General features: G+C 37.4%; 1 protein-coding gene across 1 annotated transcript in view; it reads left to right on the forward strand.

Annotated features, from left to right (window-relative positions):
• The window catches only part of LOC124271341 (zinc finger protein castor homolog 1-like), a 59,373-nt gene that overhangs the window by 25,055 nt on the left and 15,815 nt on the right, over positions 1–18,503 (forward strand). Inside the window, 1 exon segment of the mRNA XM_046706429.1 lies at positions 13,109–13,234. Within this exon segment, the coding sequence (XP_046562385.1) occupies positions 13,109–13,234 (126 nt within the window).

Genomic DNA, 18,503 nt, shown 5'->3' on the forward strand with positions numbered 1-18,503 from the left:
GCGACTTTAAATAGGTAGACAAAGTGTTTGACATTGTTCAATACTGATGTATGGACCATTTATTTTTTGTTTTTTTATTAAAGTGTTGTCAATCATGATCAATCAACTTTTCAGAATACAACAATCATCACATGATAAAACAAGTTCTTTAAAATTCCATCAGAAATCTTCTTCATAACAAGCAAAATCACAGAAATGGAATCATTTCAGGAAAACAATAGCCCAAATATTTACTTTAGCATTTCAATATGGATTCTTAACATTCTAATTGCAAGAATTACGATTAAATACTAGAAATGTAATTGACAAAATAATCTGCCATTATCCAATATGAAATGTTTGTGTTGTTGAATTGCTACAACGCTAGAGAAGTATCATCTACTTGTGGAGCTCAGTCCAATCATATCTTTACGTTTGTCTGAACGTGTTCTCACCTGTAGACTCACAATCAATTGCTCAGATTAAATTTCAAATTCATCACCCAGTGGACAGTATTTGAGTCCTGCTTTGATAGAGCAATACAAATATCGCATTGATTTTTTTGGGTATTTTTGTGTTTATTGCTTGCATGCAATGTTAAGATCAGATAACTGGCCCTATAATCTGGCATGGCTGATTGTATCAGGCCTGCCAACAACATTGGGGGACAAGGCTTTGTATTCTGTATTGAACACTTTAAAGTAATTGTGGATATATTCAACCTGTAAGGACTCCCTATGGATTTGTAATGAAATATATTCTGAAAGAATTAATTACTTGGCCAGAATTTATGGTAACTTATGTGGCTCATGATTTTAGAGATTTACAGTTTATTAACCTATGGTATTTTCTCACCATACATTTATTACATATTAATGTATAAATGAACTGTGACGCTGTGGTGGTTTCATTGATTGAACATTTCTCCAGGTCAGTTATATTTTTTTAGAATACATATCCTTTCTGTAAAGTCAGTACTTGTACTATTGGTCTGTTGTTAAACAGTTCTGTTAAAAGACAAGAATATATTTGTATATTACTTTCTGTACTTCATAGTAGGTGGTGAAGTGGAGGTCATATGTTTCAATATTGTGGTCAGTATACTTGTAGCCTCTGTTACAGAAATGTTTGGTGTAGGGAGAACTACTCATATTATAATTCTGATATATTTAACTTAAGCTGGTTACAGGTTGGGACATGACGCCACAGGCGGTTTTCGACTGAAACTGTGAAGTTTTGATTAATCTCAATTATGCTGCAAGAGTTTATGGCAAAGTGAAGGGGGAAAGGATGTCAGTCTCCACACTTTAGTCATGTTTTATTGCACATTAATTAAACATACTCACTCTGCTGTCGTATATATATCATTGTCGTTAAAATAGTGGAAATTCTCTCCTGTAATAAAAATGTCAACAATACAATGTATATTTCCTTAAAACAACACTCTTGGTGTTGGCCATGCTGTTTTAGTGGGGGAAAAGATTATATTTGGAATTCTCTACCCTTCAGTGTTTGGAATTCATTGACATTAATATTCTTGGAGATTCTTTACCCTTAAAAATTTGTTGGTGGTCATTTAAGGCTCTTTAGATGATGCCTGAGCAAATGAAATAGGTGGTACGGAAAACCTTTTGCGTGCAAGTTATGCACTTGGTGCAGTTGATACATGTGCAAATTCCCTTTTGGGACCAAGGGTTGAATGTGTTCTCACCAGCCTTTGCTGGTTGTAAGAGGCGAGTGAGTTGAACAACCTATTAAGATCCAGGTTAGAACTGATCTTCAACAACCCATGTTTGTCATAACTAATGGGATCAAGTGGCCAGGCTCAGTGCTTTGGTTGATGAATGCCATCATTTCAAAGAGCTTAGCCTAATATGATTTTCTGGATCACATAAAGACAGCTGTCCAATCAAATTACTCTCATGAGCAAGATAAATTCTGTGCTAAGTTAGAGAAATGAAACTAAGCTGGCAAATGATTGCTGCATAGTTATCACAACAGAAGGAAAATATAATGTTCTGTATAATTGAGGATAGTTAGCCAGAGGAATGAAAGGTTTTCGTGTATTCTTATAATCTTAACCCTAAGATTGATTGGGTAGCCTTTTGGTTAAAGTACACATGTCTTGTCATGTTGAACGAGTGAGTTACGTTAATGCTGCTGTTAGCAATATTTCAGCAATGTCATGGAGGGGACCCCTGAAATGGGCTCCACTATTTTAGCCATGTGGGGAATCAAACCCAGGTGTTCAGTATCATGAGTGAATGTTTCCACCACTGGGCTACCCCACTGCCCTTCGCCATGCTGTTCTTTCACTATTCACATTACTTATCTGATGTGTTATTTGCTTCCAGTGATTGACACAGCTGAAATGTGGCTAAGAGTGGTATAAAACCATGTTTACCCTGACCACCAAGTCAGATATAAGACCTGATATCCCATGACATTAGCAGCAATAGAGTTTGACGTTAGTGCTGCATGGGCGTGCCCCACATATATTTCAAACACATTACTGGTAAGCTGCACATTTGGCCAAGTCATTTTGTGACATACTTATAATGTGCTCCCTCCATTTTTCAAAATTCTCAATCTGCCTCTGCTGTTTATTTAATAAAAAATGTAGAAGGAATTCCTAGGCAAAGAATTTGTTTTTTTTTAGGTAGTCATATGTCATTACTATTCAGTCCAGTAGATGTTCCATTGCATCTCTTACTAGTCATCTGAATATTTTGTTGACACTGTCAAGTTCTGAGTCATGACTGAAGATATGTTGAATCGTGAAAAGAAAAATGTGCTTAATTTCTGTGTTGACATTGGAATGGGAAAATATAGTTGAGTCAATTTCAACTCCCCCTTCACATATTATGTGGTTGTTATCTTTTGAATCTCTGTGTGCCAGAACTCTTGATGCTTCAAACTTAAGTGCCTTACACATGAGCCGATGCCTGTGTCATTACCTTACATCAACCCAAGCTGTAGGTGTGTGCTTATAAGTAACAGTATGGATTGTAACGTCTTCTGTTAAGGTCCCACACAAGAATATCAAACACCCTAGCACAGGTGAGACTGTTCCATTGTCATGGTAACAGATTGACAGGGCGTAATTTTCCAATAAACTTCTTAAAAAGCCCTTGCCGATCAACTGTCACGAATTGATTTGGGCTGGACTCAAGTGGTGCTATTGTGAAAAATTGATGTGTCCATGATGATACCTGGCAGTGCGGACTTGTCAAGATTAGTCAACAAGGACTTGGCCCCCTTTGATGTGTCAGGTTGCCATGGTTACTGTAGACTCTGATAAGGTGGCTGTGGTTTGGAAGGTTTGGGAGACTAGATCTGTATGGGACCGGAAGGAACTTGTCTATCTGGGATGTGGTCAATCCCCTGCAGCCAGCCAGCCATTGTTTCCTATCTGATGATGTTGTCAATATCCATGGCAACACGTTCAGCAGAATTTCATCACGGTTCTGTGCATTTTATGACATTTCATCTTTGGCTGTATTTTCTTTTCTCAATGAAGCATGCAGTAAACAAGCCATGAATTATCAATGACTGTTAATCCCCTTGTGGGCTGGTAGGCAGGCAAGCAAGCAGGCAGCCCAACCTTGCCAGCAGTTAACACCTAGCCCAGGCAATCAATGCACCATACCAGAAGCTAGAACAAAGCTTGAGTTGCACATTTGATCACAATCTATTAAAAAGCATTTGTCTAACTTCCCGAGTTGGGGTAGAGGTAATTGCTACGGAGAGGAAATATGGACGTAATTTTGTAAAGATGCTCTAAGGCAGATTATTGAAAGCCATTGCACATTTGACCCCTTCACTTAACCATTGTTTACCATCAGAGATCTTAATGTTGAAATATTGATATTGTGTTATTAAAATATTGATATCTGTTTTTCCAATGTTGTGTCATGGGAAGGGTTTTAGGAAAGAATAACATGCATTTGGGGATGATTGTACATTCGGCAGTGGTCATCAGTATGATCCATGCAGTGTTTGAAATTAATTATGAATGGCAGATGGACAGAGCGTCATGGGAGAAGATTCCATGTTAAATAGTTGATTTAAGGATCATAATATTCAAATTCCATCTCCAAAATCCTCAATCACCCATTCACGAAAAGGCCCTTGTAATTTCTAACACTAATTAATGTGTGATCCTCCCCACTCCCCATCTCCATTACAGTGTAATACAGCTGATAATGAATTAATAAGTAATAGGTCCCTAATCAATCTTCCAATATAACCCATATGGCATGGATATAGGTGGGAATATATTCAGTAATTGTCACTGAGCATTGTAGCCATTGTTCCATTGTTTTCATTATTTGAGAAGAGGAATGTGACATCATTGTTCTTGATGTCACAATGATGATATTTATGCCTAGGCTCAGAACTTATATGACTTTCCTTGTAACAAATAGACTGTATTTCTTTTTTTATTTTGTACATTATTCTCAAAGACGTTTATCTGATCATATACTTTTATACACACAAACATGGGAGGTTGGTTGACATGACATGTGATAAAGCGCATCACACTTATTTGGAGTTCAGATCATTTATCTCTCAGCTATCAGTAACATTTTATCTAATGACCTCCTTTATGGCATTGAAATAATTGATTTCACAGGTTTGCCCAGTGCTCCTTTTATGTGGTCGACAACAAACAAACACTCACTCATATATTCCAACTGTCAGAGTGGCGAGTGGCATTGGAAGGCAGGACTAATTACCCTGTTTGCAAACACCTGGTGTCATCACTGATTTAGAGTGATCCTTTTACTTAATTGTCAACTCTATTTTACTTTTTATGTCCTTTGGAATCTTTTTCCGTGGATAATTGAAAATGGTGAATCAATGGCATTGATGTTTTATGCTATGTTGTCTACTAGCAGAAATACTGCAGTATTTTGACAGGATTAATAACACAGCCATCAGCTTGAGACCACTGTTCAGTTGATATGAAGCTTCACGATGACATTATTTAGAGCCATTTTTCATTTTTATGAAGGGGCGGTGGGGTAGCCTAGTGGTTAAAGCGTTCACTCATGCTGAAACCCGGGTTTGAATCCCCACATGGCTACAATGTGTTAAGCCCATTTCTGGTGTCACCCGCCACGATATTGCTGGAATATTGCTGAAAGCGGCGTAAAACTAAACTCGCTCACATATTTTTATAAATAATCTGTAAATCAAAACTTAAGCTGCTCAGTAGAAAGGTGCACTGCATATTTTTTCTCAATGAGACTTCTATATACATTTGATCAATGTTGAAAAGTATCTTGTATGAATGTTCGTATAAAACTATAAAGAAGGTATTACTGAAACGTATGGTGCATTTACCTCAGATGTTAACCCAGACAGTTTCACAAAAGAAGGTACAAACCAAAGGAACTGGATTTCAGTACAATGGAATTTCTCTATGAAACAATTAATATGTGAAACTGGCTTAAAAGAAAGAAATCTTTGCCCAAATAGTAGGTTTGGAAGGCATGTAAGGACCAGTTCTTTGCAAGCTGTGTTCAATACTGGTAACGTAAGTTCATTGCACTTGGTCAACTCTGACTGAAGTGTTAGAAATATGCCAGGTGATTAGGGACACTTCCATAAATAATATATGAAATGTTTTAATCAGCTGCCGAAGCAATGAGGCCGAGACGCTTCATGCTATTATTATGTTGAAGTTTAAAGTGATTCCAGTAATTTGAACAAGTTCTTAGGTTTCACAAGATGATTATCAAGGGAAGTTATCCATTTTCTGGGAAATGTCACCGAACACTAATTAAGGAATAATAAAGTTCTTATATTTTTCCAGTTTGGAACAAACAATTGTGAATAGACTCATGGATATATTTTCATTGTTTGATCAGTTTTTCTGACACTTTGTTATCAGGAAATTTTATTAAAAGTTACAGAATATAACAAGGAAATTATATTATTTTGGAGCACATTTAACAAGTTTTAATCTTTGGTCACTTTAAACATAATTTATTTGAACAGGCGTTTTTAGGACATGGTCTTATCTTTACGTATTTAGGTTATATATGTCCCTGTTTAATGTATGACTTTTATTGTGGTGTATTTACAAACTTTGAGCATATTCGTGACAATGGAAACAGTGAAAATCCTCTTATGGTTGAAAATGTCATCAGTGTCATACCCATAACATAAGATTTGTGATGTCCACATAAGTCTGAATATGACATACAGTTTACGTCTCTCCTGTTGGTAACATAGAAAAATTCGCAATGAGCCTATAGTTCATTTTGTGTTTTATTTGTGTCAGTTTCAGCAGAAAAACCCAAGATCTATGTTTCCACTCAGCTAGAAATACTATTATGAAAAATGTCAGGTTTCCTGTATAAAACTGTTTTACCTTGCAGGTGTGGCTATATGTTTAATATGTAATTTGGCTTTTTCAATTTGAATCCAGTTTAAGCCATTTATCTAGTTATTACCAGTCGACGTCTCTGTCGTGGTCTTAGTCATGGTTGTGTTGTGAGAGTTGTCATGCTTGACTGGACAGCTATAATAACACTATTGACAGCTTTCTCATCAAGTTCAGAAACATCAAAAACTCGCCATATTTCCCACCAGTATTCAGAAATAGCTCCATAATTCTTTGAAAGGCAAATTCACCACTACTTGAGAGGTAAATATTGAAAACTGTGTGTTCCCTGACCGGATAAACATTATCCAGCAGTACGGGTTTCTCTGTAAATTCCATAGTTACGAACAATATAGCTTATCACTCTTGCCTGGCCTGTCTATCTTAGCAATATTTGTTCTTCAGCAAAACCAAACAAGATAGGCCCTCCTTGTTTGCCGAACTCAAAAATACCTGATATTCCCTATGAAATTCGGTATTTAGTTTCTGAGATTTTGGGACCCGAGCCATGAAATACACAAGTTTGACATAAATTTGAAAACAAGGAGGCTTTGCTGTCGTATTGCTGCCTGACATTTATTGTCGTGTATTATTGTAAATTACCAAATTTTTATGATTCACCCAACCTACATACTATGAGCCCTAGGCATGACTTAACACTTTGATAGCTGGGGCTCTTTATCAGGCTTTTGAAAATATCTTGTTTCCAAAGTACGAAAGATATTCATTTTTAGAAAGAACTTGAAAAGTACTGTATGAAGGTCAGGTAAGAATGGGGACACATATATTTAGATAAGACTGTGTTTGTTCAGGGAAATATTTCACCTTCAAGACAACACGACCAACCTGATTTATTTAGGAGATTTATTTCTCAAAAAAGAAGTTTGTGAAATAACAATGAAAGATGTTTTTTAAGGAAGGTTGTTTTTACAAAAAGGAAATAATCTATTTTGAGGAATAAGTAGCTTATTGAAGAAACAGGTTGGTATCATTTTTTTTACATGTATTGTATTGTAACAAAATCGTGAAGAAAAAAAGATTTAAAAAAGAAGAAGTTTATTTTAAGGAGTAATTAAATCGTTGAAGCAAGGTTTTGATTTTATGTGGCATGTGTTTTATTTCAAGTGTGAATAAAGAAAAAAATGGAAATAAACATATTATTGTGATAAAAAAGATAATCAATAATTATGTGAATAAAGACAAAAATGCAAATAAAAATATTATTGTGATGAAAAATGATAATCAATATGGATGAGTGTGGTTGCAAAGACTCTAGGAATGAGTTGGTAAGTGGACTCTTAAACCTTCATCACACCATAAAGATTTCAAGTCTGAACCAAAACCAATGAATGATACTGTGAGCATCTGTCAATGCATATCCTTATGGCTTGCTGTCACTTAGTGGTGTGTGGTTAAAGCATTTACTACTCTTAAACGCTAAAAGGGAAACTGATATTTTCAAAATGAGCTTTAAAAATATGGTGTAGTTTAATCTTTAAAAGTAGAGGTTGAGACGTTCATTTTATGGTTCAAAAGACAAGGAAGTAACAGTGAATGTGTGTGTGTGTGTGTGTGTGTGTTTGTCTCTGTGTGTTTGTCTCTGTGTGTATCTGGGTGGGTCAGCAGGCATGCACATTTGGGTTAATATTGTTCTGAGTGAGTGAGTGAGTGAGTGAGTTTCACACCGCTTTTAGCAACATTCCAGCAATTATAGTTACCATGGCGGGTCACACCAGAAATGGGCTTCACTAAGACTTTCTGAGTTACAATTCTTTTAAGTTACAATCTTGAACAATGACTTGCGGAAAAACATTCATTTTTCATTTTAAAAAATCCTTGCAAAGTATTTCAAAACATATATTTTAGATAACTTGGTGGGTTGCTTGTTAATATTTAATGTTACTGGGCCTAATTGCTGACAAGGTTTTGTGTGCTTGTCATGCTTCTCTGGGAATGCATCAGTGTAATTACTTCAAATTCATGGCATTTTTTAAAGTCTTAATTTGGAATCCCCAAATATGGCTGTTTATCTGTCTACAGTTGTATCAGATGAGGGAGGGAGGGAGGGCAGAGGGCGGCTGTGTTGACATATTATACACGCCACATCTCACTAACTGTCCATACCTCACATATCTATCCATACTGAGGAAGATGACCAGACACCAGAGGGCGAGCAAAGTCTTGACACTTAACAGATTATTATTTTAGAATAGGGAAATGTGAGAAAAATGTGACATTTAGTCATTTACAAACATCTAAATTAGGATATTTATTTATATATTTATGACATCTGTTCAATCCACACTGTCTTTCAGTCTTCACCCCAACCTCCCTGCTTCCCCATTTCATCGTTAATCCCTAATTCCTTATCTCCATTCTCCACCTCCACTTCCATTTTTGTGGCTATTTACTGATTGACTTGTCATGATAATGAATACATACATTCAAATTGTTAACATGACTTAAATCATGTCTTTTAAACAGCACCACTAATATGCGGGCAAGTAGATAATGGTTGACTCTGTCTCTGCTTTCCTGAGTTTTTCTCCATGGTTTGCGGGCGGTGGGGTAGCCTAGTGGTTAAAGCGTTAGCTCACCATGCTGAAAACCCGGGTTCGATTCCCCACATGGGTACAATGCTTGATGCCCATTTCAGGTGTCCCCCGCCGTGATATTGCTGGAATATTGCTAAAAACGGCATAAAACCATACTCACTCACTTACTCCATGGTTTGCCTCTCCCAGCCTGGCCTACAGGTCTGATGTAAAGGTGTGCAGCCATACCAAGCTGTTCCTTACCTTAACAATACATTCATATTTCATATCAGGGTAACCACTGTGACTGTACTACTTGTGTCCATTGTTCCCAGAGAGTGCATAATTCATTTTAACCCATCCCTAAATCATGACTTGTGTGTCATTCTATACAAGAGGATTGTTGTCGTATTTCCAGGGAAGCTTCTTAAAACTTAATAAAAAATATCTCTTTTTTTTCCTCAGCAGGATCTTATTTTCTTGTGAAAATCTCAAAATTTTCTCAGCCAGCTATCCCAACTATTAAACTCCTCTTTAAGATCTCTGGTACACACTTCCCAAAACTTTTGTCTTCTCAAGGCTCTGTCTCACCCAACAGAGAAATTCCCAGCCAATTTATCCCAGCTCCAGCAATTCCCAAACCTGACGCTGTTCAAATCTTAATCCATGTAACTTTTGTCTTTATGCTACACACTGGATACATATTTATTTTTTGCATTGAGAAAATATCTAGACAGGAATGTATTTTTCTGTCGAGTTCAAAGTGAATGCTGTGATCAAGCTTTATTTGTGACGTACATATTTTGAATTGACAGTTAAACAGCTAACACCCAAATCTAGTCCAGATCACAAGTATACATTTCGCAAAATGTCACCTCGGCTAACCACGCATATTTTGCACAGAGTTTATGGTTTTGGGCCTACAAGTTTGAGAGAAATGAAATGTAAATATATCAAGACCAAACCAAAGCTGCGAGATTTGTTTTGTGACAATTCAATATGTTATTTGTGCACTTGCGAGGAATGCTGTCGTCCCTTTTGTCCCACCAACTCTTCTTCAACAGTCCTGGAGCAAAGCCAAAACATTTTTTTCTGAAAAGGTAATTTTACTCACAAGTTCCAAAAAGGCCATATTTTACAATCATGAAAAGACTGGCTTTGATATTGAGGACAAAATCTTTTGCAGTGAATGAACACTTGCGTCATATTGCTCTATCTTCTTTCCACTTAGGGTGTTTGTGTTAACACGTTTTATAAATGGTTAGCGTTTCCATAGTCGGTGCATATAGTCCCAATCACCTAATTTGTAAAGACGTATCTGTCAGCTAAGAAATTCCACAAAAGCTATTTAGTGAAGTAAAACCATCGACTGCAGTCAGCGTTACACGAGCATATAAATGTGCATTTGATTGTGTAAGTTACATACAAGTTGTAACCTGTGGTTTCCTGGCAATACACTGTTGTATGTTTACAGGTATAGAAATCAGTGGTGGGCTGTGTACTGTATACCATCTTATAGTGTACAACACTGTAAAGTGTGTGAATAGTTGTCGGGAATGTATATGACATCCGTTTATATGTCCTTAAAGTTGATCAATACTCTTACCCAGAAAGACAGCCATTTGTACATATTGGTACATTGATGTTCACTGGAGGAAGGCTCTAGTTATTGAAATATATTTTTTTATTAAAATCTTTTATGAATACATTATATATGGACACATCTTTTATGATTTTTCCAGTTCTTAATACTAGATCTGGATTTTATTTTATTTTGGTGTGTTGTTTTTTAATTTATGGAGCATTAAAACTCTTGTTTGCATTATAAGATTTATTACAGAATGGGCCTGAATAAATTCAAAACATTGGACATCTTTATGGAAAATCATTGACATGGATCCCATGTGTATCAAATCCTCGACTTTAGTCATTAGGGTGAAGTCAGAGTTGTCTAAAGTTTCTCTAATCTGGTAGTATTAGCTTATAAAAGTCCATATGACAAGACAAAACTCAGCTGACAATGATGCTTAAAGACTTCAGGCAAACAATCTTAATCAAATGTTTCAGCACAAACTATGTTTTGTTTAACCTTAAAGTCGTTTATGTTGTTTAACTAGTATCAGTGTTGCATTCATCTTTTTTCGTGTTTCATGTTCCAGTTCCAGAATGAATTCAAATTTGAATGTAATTTTGTTTCTCCAAGAATGTTATATGGAGTAAATGACTCGCTCAACCACCCACCCACCCACTCTCACTCACTCACTCACTCACTCACTCACTCACTCACTCACTCACTCACCACTCACTCCACCTCACTCACTCACTCACTCACTCACTCACTCACTCACTCACTCCTCTCACTCACTCACTCACTCACTCACTCACTCACTCACTCACTCACTCACTCACTCACTCACTCACTCACTCACTCACTCACTTGCATTATGAAACGTAACTGATAGGATGCCACATTGAAGAACCATGGTGTAGAAAGCACAAACATAAAAGTCATTAGCTCAACTTGAAAGGGAAATTATGGTGGTAAAGTAGAGATATCTTCATGTCCTAGATAATTTTACATATTTGATCATACCACGTGTGGAAAGAGATTTTTTTTGTTCCTAAATTGCCCAGGCTTAGGTCGCTGTGTCACTTTACCCTGTCGTCTGATAAGACCATAATTGCCCTGTTATCTGAAAACAAAGGTTTTGAATCAAAAATACAGTTTTGGGTTTCATGTGTGACTTTGTAGCCTGGACATGTGGTCTCCGACACACGATACTTCCCTCTTTCTGGAAATGTGAAACATCATCTTTCATTTCTTCTCCTATCCTGCCTCTTTTGGACTGCAACTTTAACATATCGTGTGGAAATCTGTACAAATATAACAGGCTGTTTGTTGAGATACTGTACACTATATAAAACACAGTGTGAAATTCTACCTCCTGGGGTTTTTGTGGTGTGTGGAGACCGAACTTTGAGTCAAATATTTTGAAAGTGTATGATTTCAGTGTGGTGCATATTGTGTTTCGTCGAGTGTAGCTTGAGTTTGTGTGGTTACATCTGTATCAAGAGTCTTCTGAGCATGACAAGCAGCATCATTAAAGATGTTTTCACTGTTTATGACATGGATGTAGATTATTTACAATAGTACATGTGGAGAATGTAGACTTTGTATTAACTGATTTATTCAGGTTACAGTAAATATTACTAATGTGTACAATGTGAAACGTATTTTAATCTCCCAAAATGACAGAATTGTTCAGATTGTTTCGCCCTACAGACAGTAAAAATGACATCTTTCAAATATTTTGTTTTGTTCCCTTGTGAAATCACCTGTAAATGTTGACAAATTGACTTGAGGCTCTACAGCATCAGACATTCAAACAATAGATCACATGATCTGTACAGAAATACCACATATAGATCACAGATGTAGGGAAATGTATCACAGATATCAGATGTACTATGAGCATCTCCTATAATTTAATGGTTAAAGCGTTCACTCGTCACGCCGGAGACCTGGGTTCGATTTCCCACGTGGGTACAATGTGTGAAGACCATTTTCTGGTGGCCCCTGCCGTGATATTGCTGGAATATTGCTAAAAACAGTGTTAAACCAAACTCACTCATATAGATCATAGATGTAAATAAGTGTCTCATATAGGTCACAGATGTACAGGGTGATTGTGTAGCCCAGTGGTTAAAGCTTTCACATGTATGTCACTCTGAAAGCCCGGGTTGATTCCCTATTCTGGGATGCAATGCGTGAAGCCAATTTCTGATAGAACCTGCCATGATATTGCTGGAATATTGCTGAAAGCAGTGTAAAACTTGACTAAGTCGCCCTCCAAAGTACAGAATGTCTTGCATGTAAAGGCGTCACACAGGAGGACTCTCCCATATTTCCTTCTAAAATTTAACATTCATGCAAATTTGTACCCCATGAAGATGGCAGCTGAATTGAATCAGGTCATCAGGCTTGTTGCCTTCACTGGAATGAGCCATTGTGGTTTCCATAATATCAGCCACTGCCTGTCAGGGATAGACCTGAATTACAGGTGGCCATAAATATTGCTGACTGTACCTTTATGCAACAAACAAATCATATTGATCTGCAATACTTTCACAAGTTTTGTCTATGTTTATGAATGGAATGTTTTCTGTGTAATTAGCTGTTGCATCTTTCTCTGTCTCTCAGGTCACCCACATAGCACCCCTTCCCCCTCTTCCAACCCTGCTACAATCTTCAAACCCATCACACCCAGCATCAAACTCAGCCCTCCGCTCACCCAGTCTTCCTCATCTGCCACCCAGCACCATGCAGGTGAGTTGCTTCCCTTGGCTTAGTGTTTCACTCTTGTTGCTTTTGTCTTGCATTTATCACACTGTTGCATTCCGCTTTGCATAAATAGACATGTATCTTTTCAACTATTTGTCATTTCTGTTTTTAGAATGTCAGGCTGGTATGAACATGTGATAACTACTATATTTGTATATGTGCGCTTTAGCGATTTTGAATGCTGATTGGTCAGATGAAGTCATGTGACATCACAATGTGTATATTGTTAAGAAAACCATGATATGACTTCAGTGAGTGAGTGAGTTTAGTTTCACGCGCACTCAGCAATATTCCAGCTATATGGCGGCGGTCTGTAAATATTCGAGTCTGGACCAGACAATCCAGTGATCAACAGCATGAGCATCGATCTGCGCAATTGGGAACCGATGACATGTCAACCAAGTCAGCGAGTCTGACCACCCGATCCTGTTAGTCACCTCTTACGACAAGCATAGTCGCCTTTTGTGGCAAGTATGGGTTGCTGAAGACCTATTCTACCCCGGATCTTCACGGGTCTATATGACTTCAGAAATCAATTATATAACTTCATCTGGACAATTGGCTGCCTTTAATGTAGTTTCTCTGGAATGTTGACTTTATTTCAGCCTCTCCATCAAAATGTCATTCAGTAATATATAGAATAACAACAACCGACAAAGAATCACAGATTGTCTGTCCCTCTGGAATGAATGCTCTAAGTCCCTCGCTGAAAGCTTGGGATTGACACCATTCTTTCAGCTGGAACAGATAATCAGTAATTCCTTGTAGCACATTGGTTATTCTCTGATGCTTTGATGAAAGGGGCAGTGGGGTAGCCTAGTGGTTAAGCGTTTGCTCTTCACGCAGAAGAACTGGGTTCAATTCCCCACAAGGGCATAATGTGTGAAGCCCATTTCTGGTATCCCCTGCCGTGATATTGCTGGAATACTGCTGGAATATTGCTAAAAGCATCGTAAAACAACACACACACACACTTTGATGAAAATTCAAAACCATAATGAGATCGATAGAATAATTCTAACTTAAGCATTGCATACAGATCCAAGTTAGATTTTAAGCTGTAGTGGAATCTCACACCTGAGGTATATGTCCAATATGTAGAATATTTCACTATGGAATACCCAAAGACATACATTACAGTATTTGCAGCATTAGGTGCCTCACTCCAAGATGTCCCCCTAACAGGCTTCAACAACATTCTGTGTGTAATTCTGCATGACTTTAACTCCCAAAACTAAGCTCTAAAGTTTGCAGGACAATAATGATTTTCTTGTTATTGGCAGTGTTTTTTTCAGAAAAGACAACATTGTCTGAGGAATATACCTAGTAACTATCATTAAAAATATTTCATCGACATTTAAATCAAGATTGTTCTCTAACAACCTATCTTCAAAAACAGATATGCCAATTGTACATGATTTTTATAAGCACCTCATTTGTCAATTTTCTAAGTGCCTTCTGTAGCTATTAGGGGCGGTGGGGTGGCCTAGTGGTTAAAGCGTTGGCTCGTCACGCCGAAGAATCCCCACATGGGTACAATGAGTGAAGCCCATTTCTGGTGTTCCCCGCCGTGATATTGCTGGAATATTGCTAAAAGCGGCGTAAAACCAAACTCAGTCAGTCAGTCTGTAGCTATTATGGTTAATATGGTAACTGTCTTATAACGAAAGTACCCAAAAGACAGTGAATGGTGTCCAAGGGGGAAGTTACTAAACGGAGAAGGTGATTGAACCATGAAAATGTAAATGAGGTGGTGTCATGGCAGAGATAACATCCTGTATGTTTGACGTCTTAGACATGGACTAGAGGACAAGCCTTGGACCTGCATACTTGTGGTCATTTTGCACCCTGTAATTGTACATCAGTGCTACAAATGAGACTGTCAGGTACATAATGGAAGACTTCCATAGATCATCATCCTCCATATATACACAGTGAGAAAACATGAGCAGGAGAGTCCTTTCCATTGGCCTGAAGTTAAAAAGTTCAAAGTGAAGATTTAGGAGGTCTAAAACTGAAATACTACGGGGACAAACCTCAAGGACCTCAGTTCCCCCGTTAGGCTGTCTCTCTCTCAGTTTTTGTTTCCTGTCCCGCCTGGCCTGATTTTTCATTCCAACGTGAAATAATAATGTTTTCATATCACAATTTTCTGGAATTGTGGAAATTTATGCCTTGATGTAATTAAACAAAATTCCTACCCTTGCACTCATTAAAACACAGGTCAGCTTGAGTTTTCTTCATCTGTACAGTAAACTATGTATATAACGATCTACTTCATTCTTTACTCTAAACTGTTGTGTTGTAAATATTAAAATTTCATGCAAAACCTTACATAATTAGTGATAAACAATTCTTTCGGTATTTTAGATTTTTTATTTCACTCGTCTGCTGTCTTGCTGGTTTAGGATAGAGATGAGAAACACATAAAAAGTATGGATGGCCTCAGTTCAAACACTGAATAGGTGTTTCATGACCCCATGCACATGCATCACAGGATAGCAAGTGTTTGATGACGATGTGATTCTACTTCACTGATGCAACCTAGACTGTAAGACACAGAGCTGTTCAACTAGATTCATGATAAGCATCTTGTGGCCTGTGTCTCACACAATGCACATGCATCACAGGATAGGGTGTCTGTTCAATGATGATGTGATTCTACGTCACTGATGCAACCTAGACTGTAAGACACAGAGCTGTTCAACTAGATTCATGATAAGCATCTTGTGGCCTGTGTCTCACACAATGCACATGCATCACAGGATAGGGTGTCTGTTCAATGATGATGTGATTCTACGTCACTGATGCAACCTAGACTGTAAGACACAGAGCTGTTTAACTAGATTCATGATAAGCATCTTGTGGCCTGTGTCTCACACAATGCACATGCATCACAGGATAGGGTGTCTGTTCAATGATGATGTGATTCTACGTCACTGATGCAACCTAGACTGTAAGACACAGAGCTGTTTAACTAGATTCATGATAAGCATCTTGTGGCCTGTGTCTCACACAATGCACATGCATCACAGGATAGGGTGTCTGTTCAATGATGATGTGATTCTACGTCACTGATGCAACCAAGACTGTAAGACACAGAGCTGTTGAACTAGATTCATGATAAGCATCTTGTGGCCTGTGTCTCACACAATGCACATGCATTGCAGCATGCTGTGTGTGTATAAGGCCCTCAGCATCAAGTGGTGTGCGAGTGGTTCAAGTACCTCCCCCCCCATACCTCCGACAGTTCACTGGGTTAGTGCCACCAATTAAACTCAAGTCCAGTCATTCACATTTCGTGAAAAATTTGGAGGATGTTAAATGATTATTGTTCCTTTCAACCTATATTTCCCACATTCCTGTTTGACATTTATATTACACAATATGTGCCTGCTATATTTGGAACATTGAACTCAGTTTTCATGATGTAAGTTTGAATGGAGAGCTTGAGGTATCTTGGTGTGAAGTGTTCAAAATTTCAAATTGTGATTCAATGTACAAGAGGTAGATTCTGTACCGGGTGATCAGCTGTTGCCATTTATCATCTAACTTTATTGATTATGTAATTATAGTTGTCACAAAATTGTATGAAAGTTACAAAATGTTGGCATTTTCCTGTTTACACATAAAAATTAATCAATACCACTTTATGATTGCATTGACAAATAAATATGTCAAGCCCTTATCCCCAGACTTTTGAAGTAATTTCTGTTGCCTATACTCATAGTGTTACAAGTTGGGAGTTCTGTTGCAGTATTCTAACATAGGTGAATTCTTTCTAGATTTTGTTTTAACATAACAAAGACCCCATGACTATATTCACAATCTTGAACACTTATAATAATTTCTTAAGTGTTATAATGTATACAATATAATGCTGAACTTGCACTTTATCCAAGACCATAGTTCCTTGATTAAGCAAGCTTGATATGATTTTGTTGCTTTCTAAATGGTGTACAGGCAATGACCGTGTTTCTATGATACCCAACAAGCAGGGACAGGGGATATTCATGGACATGATAAGATGTACGAATGTGTACCAAAGTAGGCTAATAGCCAGCTGTATATAATGACTCCCACAATATTTCTCTCAAAGTCACTCTCAACGATGACATGCTTCTCACATTTCTCAACTCAGCATTCTCCCGAACATTTTCAAATGCTTTATACTGCATTGTGTTCTATGCAAATTTCAGTATTTACGCAAAGCAACGTGAGAATTGTTCGATTGAAATTAAGTTTTCGTCAGTAAATGTGAGCTTTATGCAAGTCAGTTTTATGAGACTGCTATTGCCGGACTCTGAAAGGGGGCCAGCCTGCCTGTTGGTTGTCTAGGAGATTATATATCAAGTATATGGGAATAGATCGTCTTTCAGTATGTATCAGGTCAGAGCCTTCAGTGTAGTCGGGTAACCAATGCATGACATGTATAGTCATGAGTTAACCGGTTTCTTATGAAATGCTCATTAAAATGTAGGCTTGCTCATTACTCTCATTTCATGCTTATGGCTATGTGTGTAATATCTCTCTCTTTATTGAGGGTTTGCATGCTGTCAGAAATTACACATGATTTGGGCTATCTATGTTATTCTTACCCCATGTCAAATATACAGTCTTTTTGATGGAAAAAAGTGAATTTTAACTCTTGACATTAGTATTAAGTTGTGAAGAAAGGAATTTCAGATCAATGGCAAAAATTATCACTTATCAAAATTAGCACCTATCAAAAATGGAAAAGGAAGCCAAATCACAGGTTTAATGAAAACGGCCTAAAGATTATTGATCCTGAAATTTATCTAAGTTAGATTATACAAGTAATTACTCTTGATGAGGTTAATATTTGAAAACAAGGACTTGAGGACCCGACCACTGATGGTTCGACTGCTGAAGGGGTTCTTATTTTCGCATTTTGACTGAATGAAGAGAAATCATTTGTTTTGTTATACCACAGTTTACCTTTTAGTGTATGAAACCCTTGAACTGTCCTTATTACAGTAATCATGAAATTTTCATTAACAGACACCATCTTGTTTTATAGCAGACGAGTCATTATTCATAATGTGACAGGTCAATACTGTTCATGTGACGAGACAATATCCAAGTCACTTGATTTGGGAATCTATGTTAAAAAGTGTTTTGTCAAGTAGTATAGATTACCCGATGGAACTGAAAGATTCTCAAGAGGTATAACAATAAACACAGTCAAAGATTGCCTCTGTGGTCTAGTGGATCGAGCGTCTGCCTGAAGAGC

This window comes from Haliotis rubra, unplaced genomic scaffold, assembly GCF_003918875.1.
Source record: "Haliotis rubra isolate DU_JTF1 unplaced genomic scaffold, ASM391887v1 Scf16, whole genome shotgun sequence".
NCBI lineage: Eukaryota > Metazoa > Mollusca > Gastropoda > Lepetellida > Haliotidae > Haliotis > Haliotis rubra.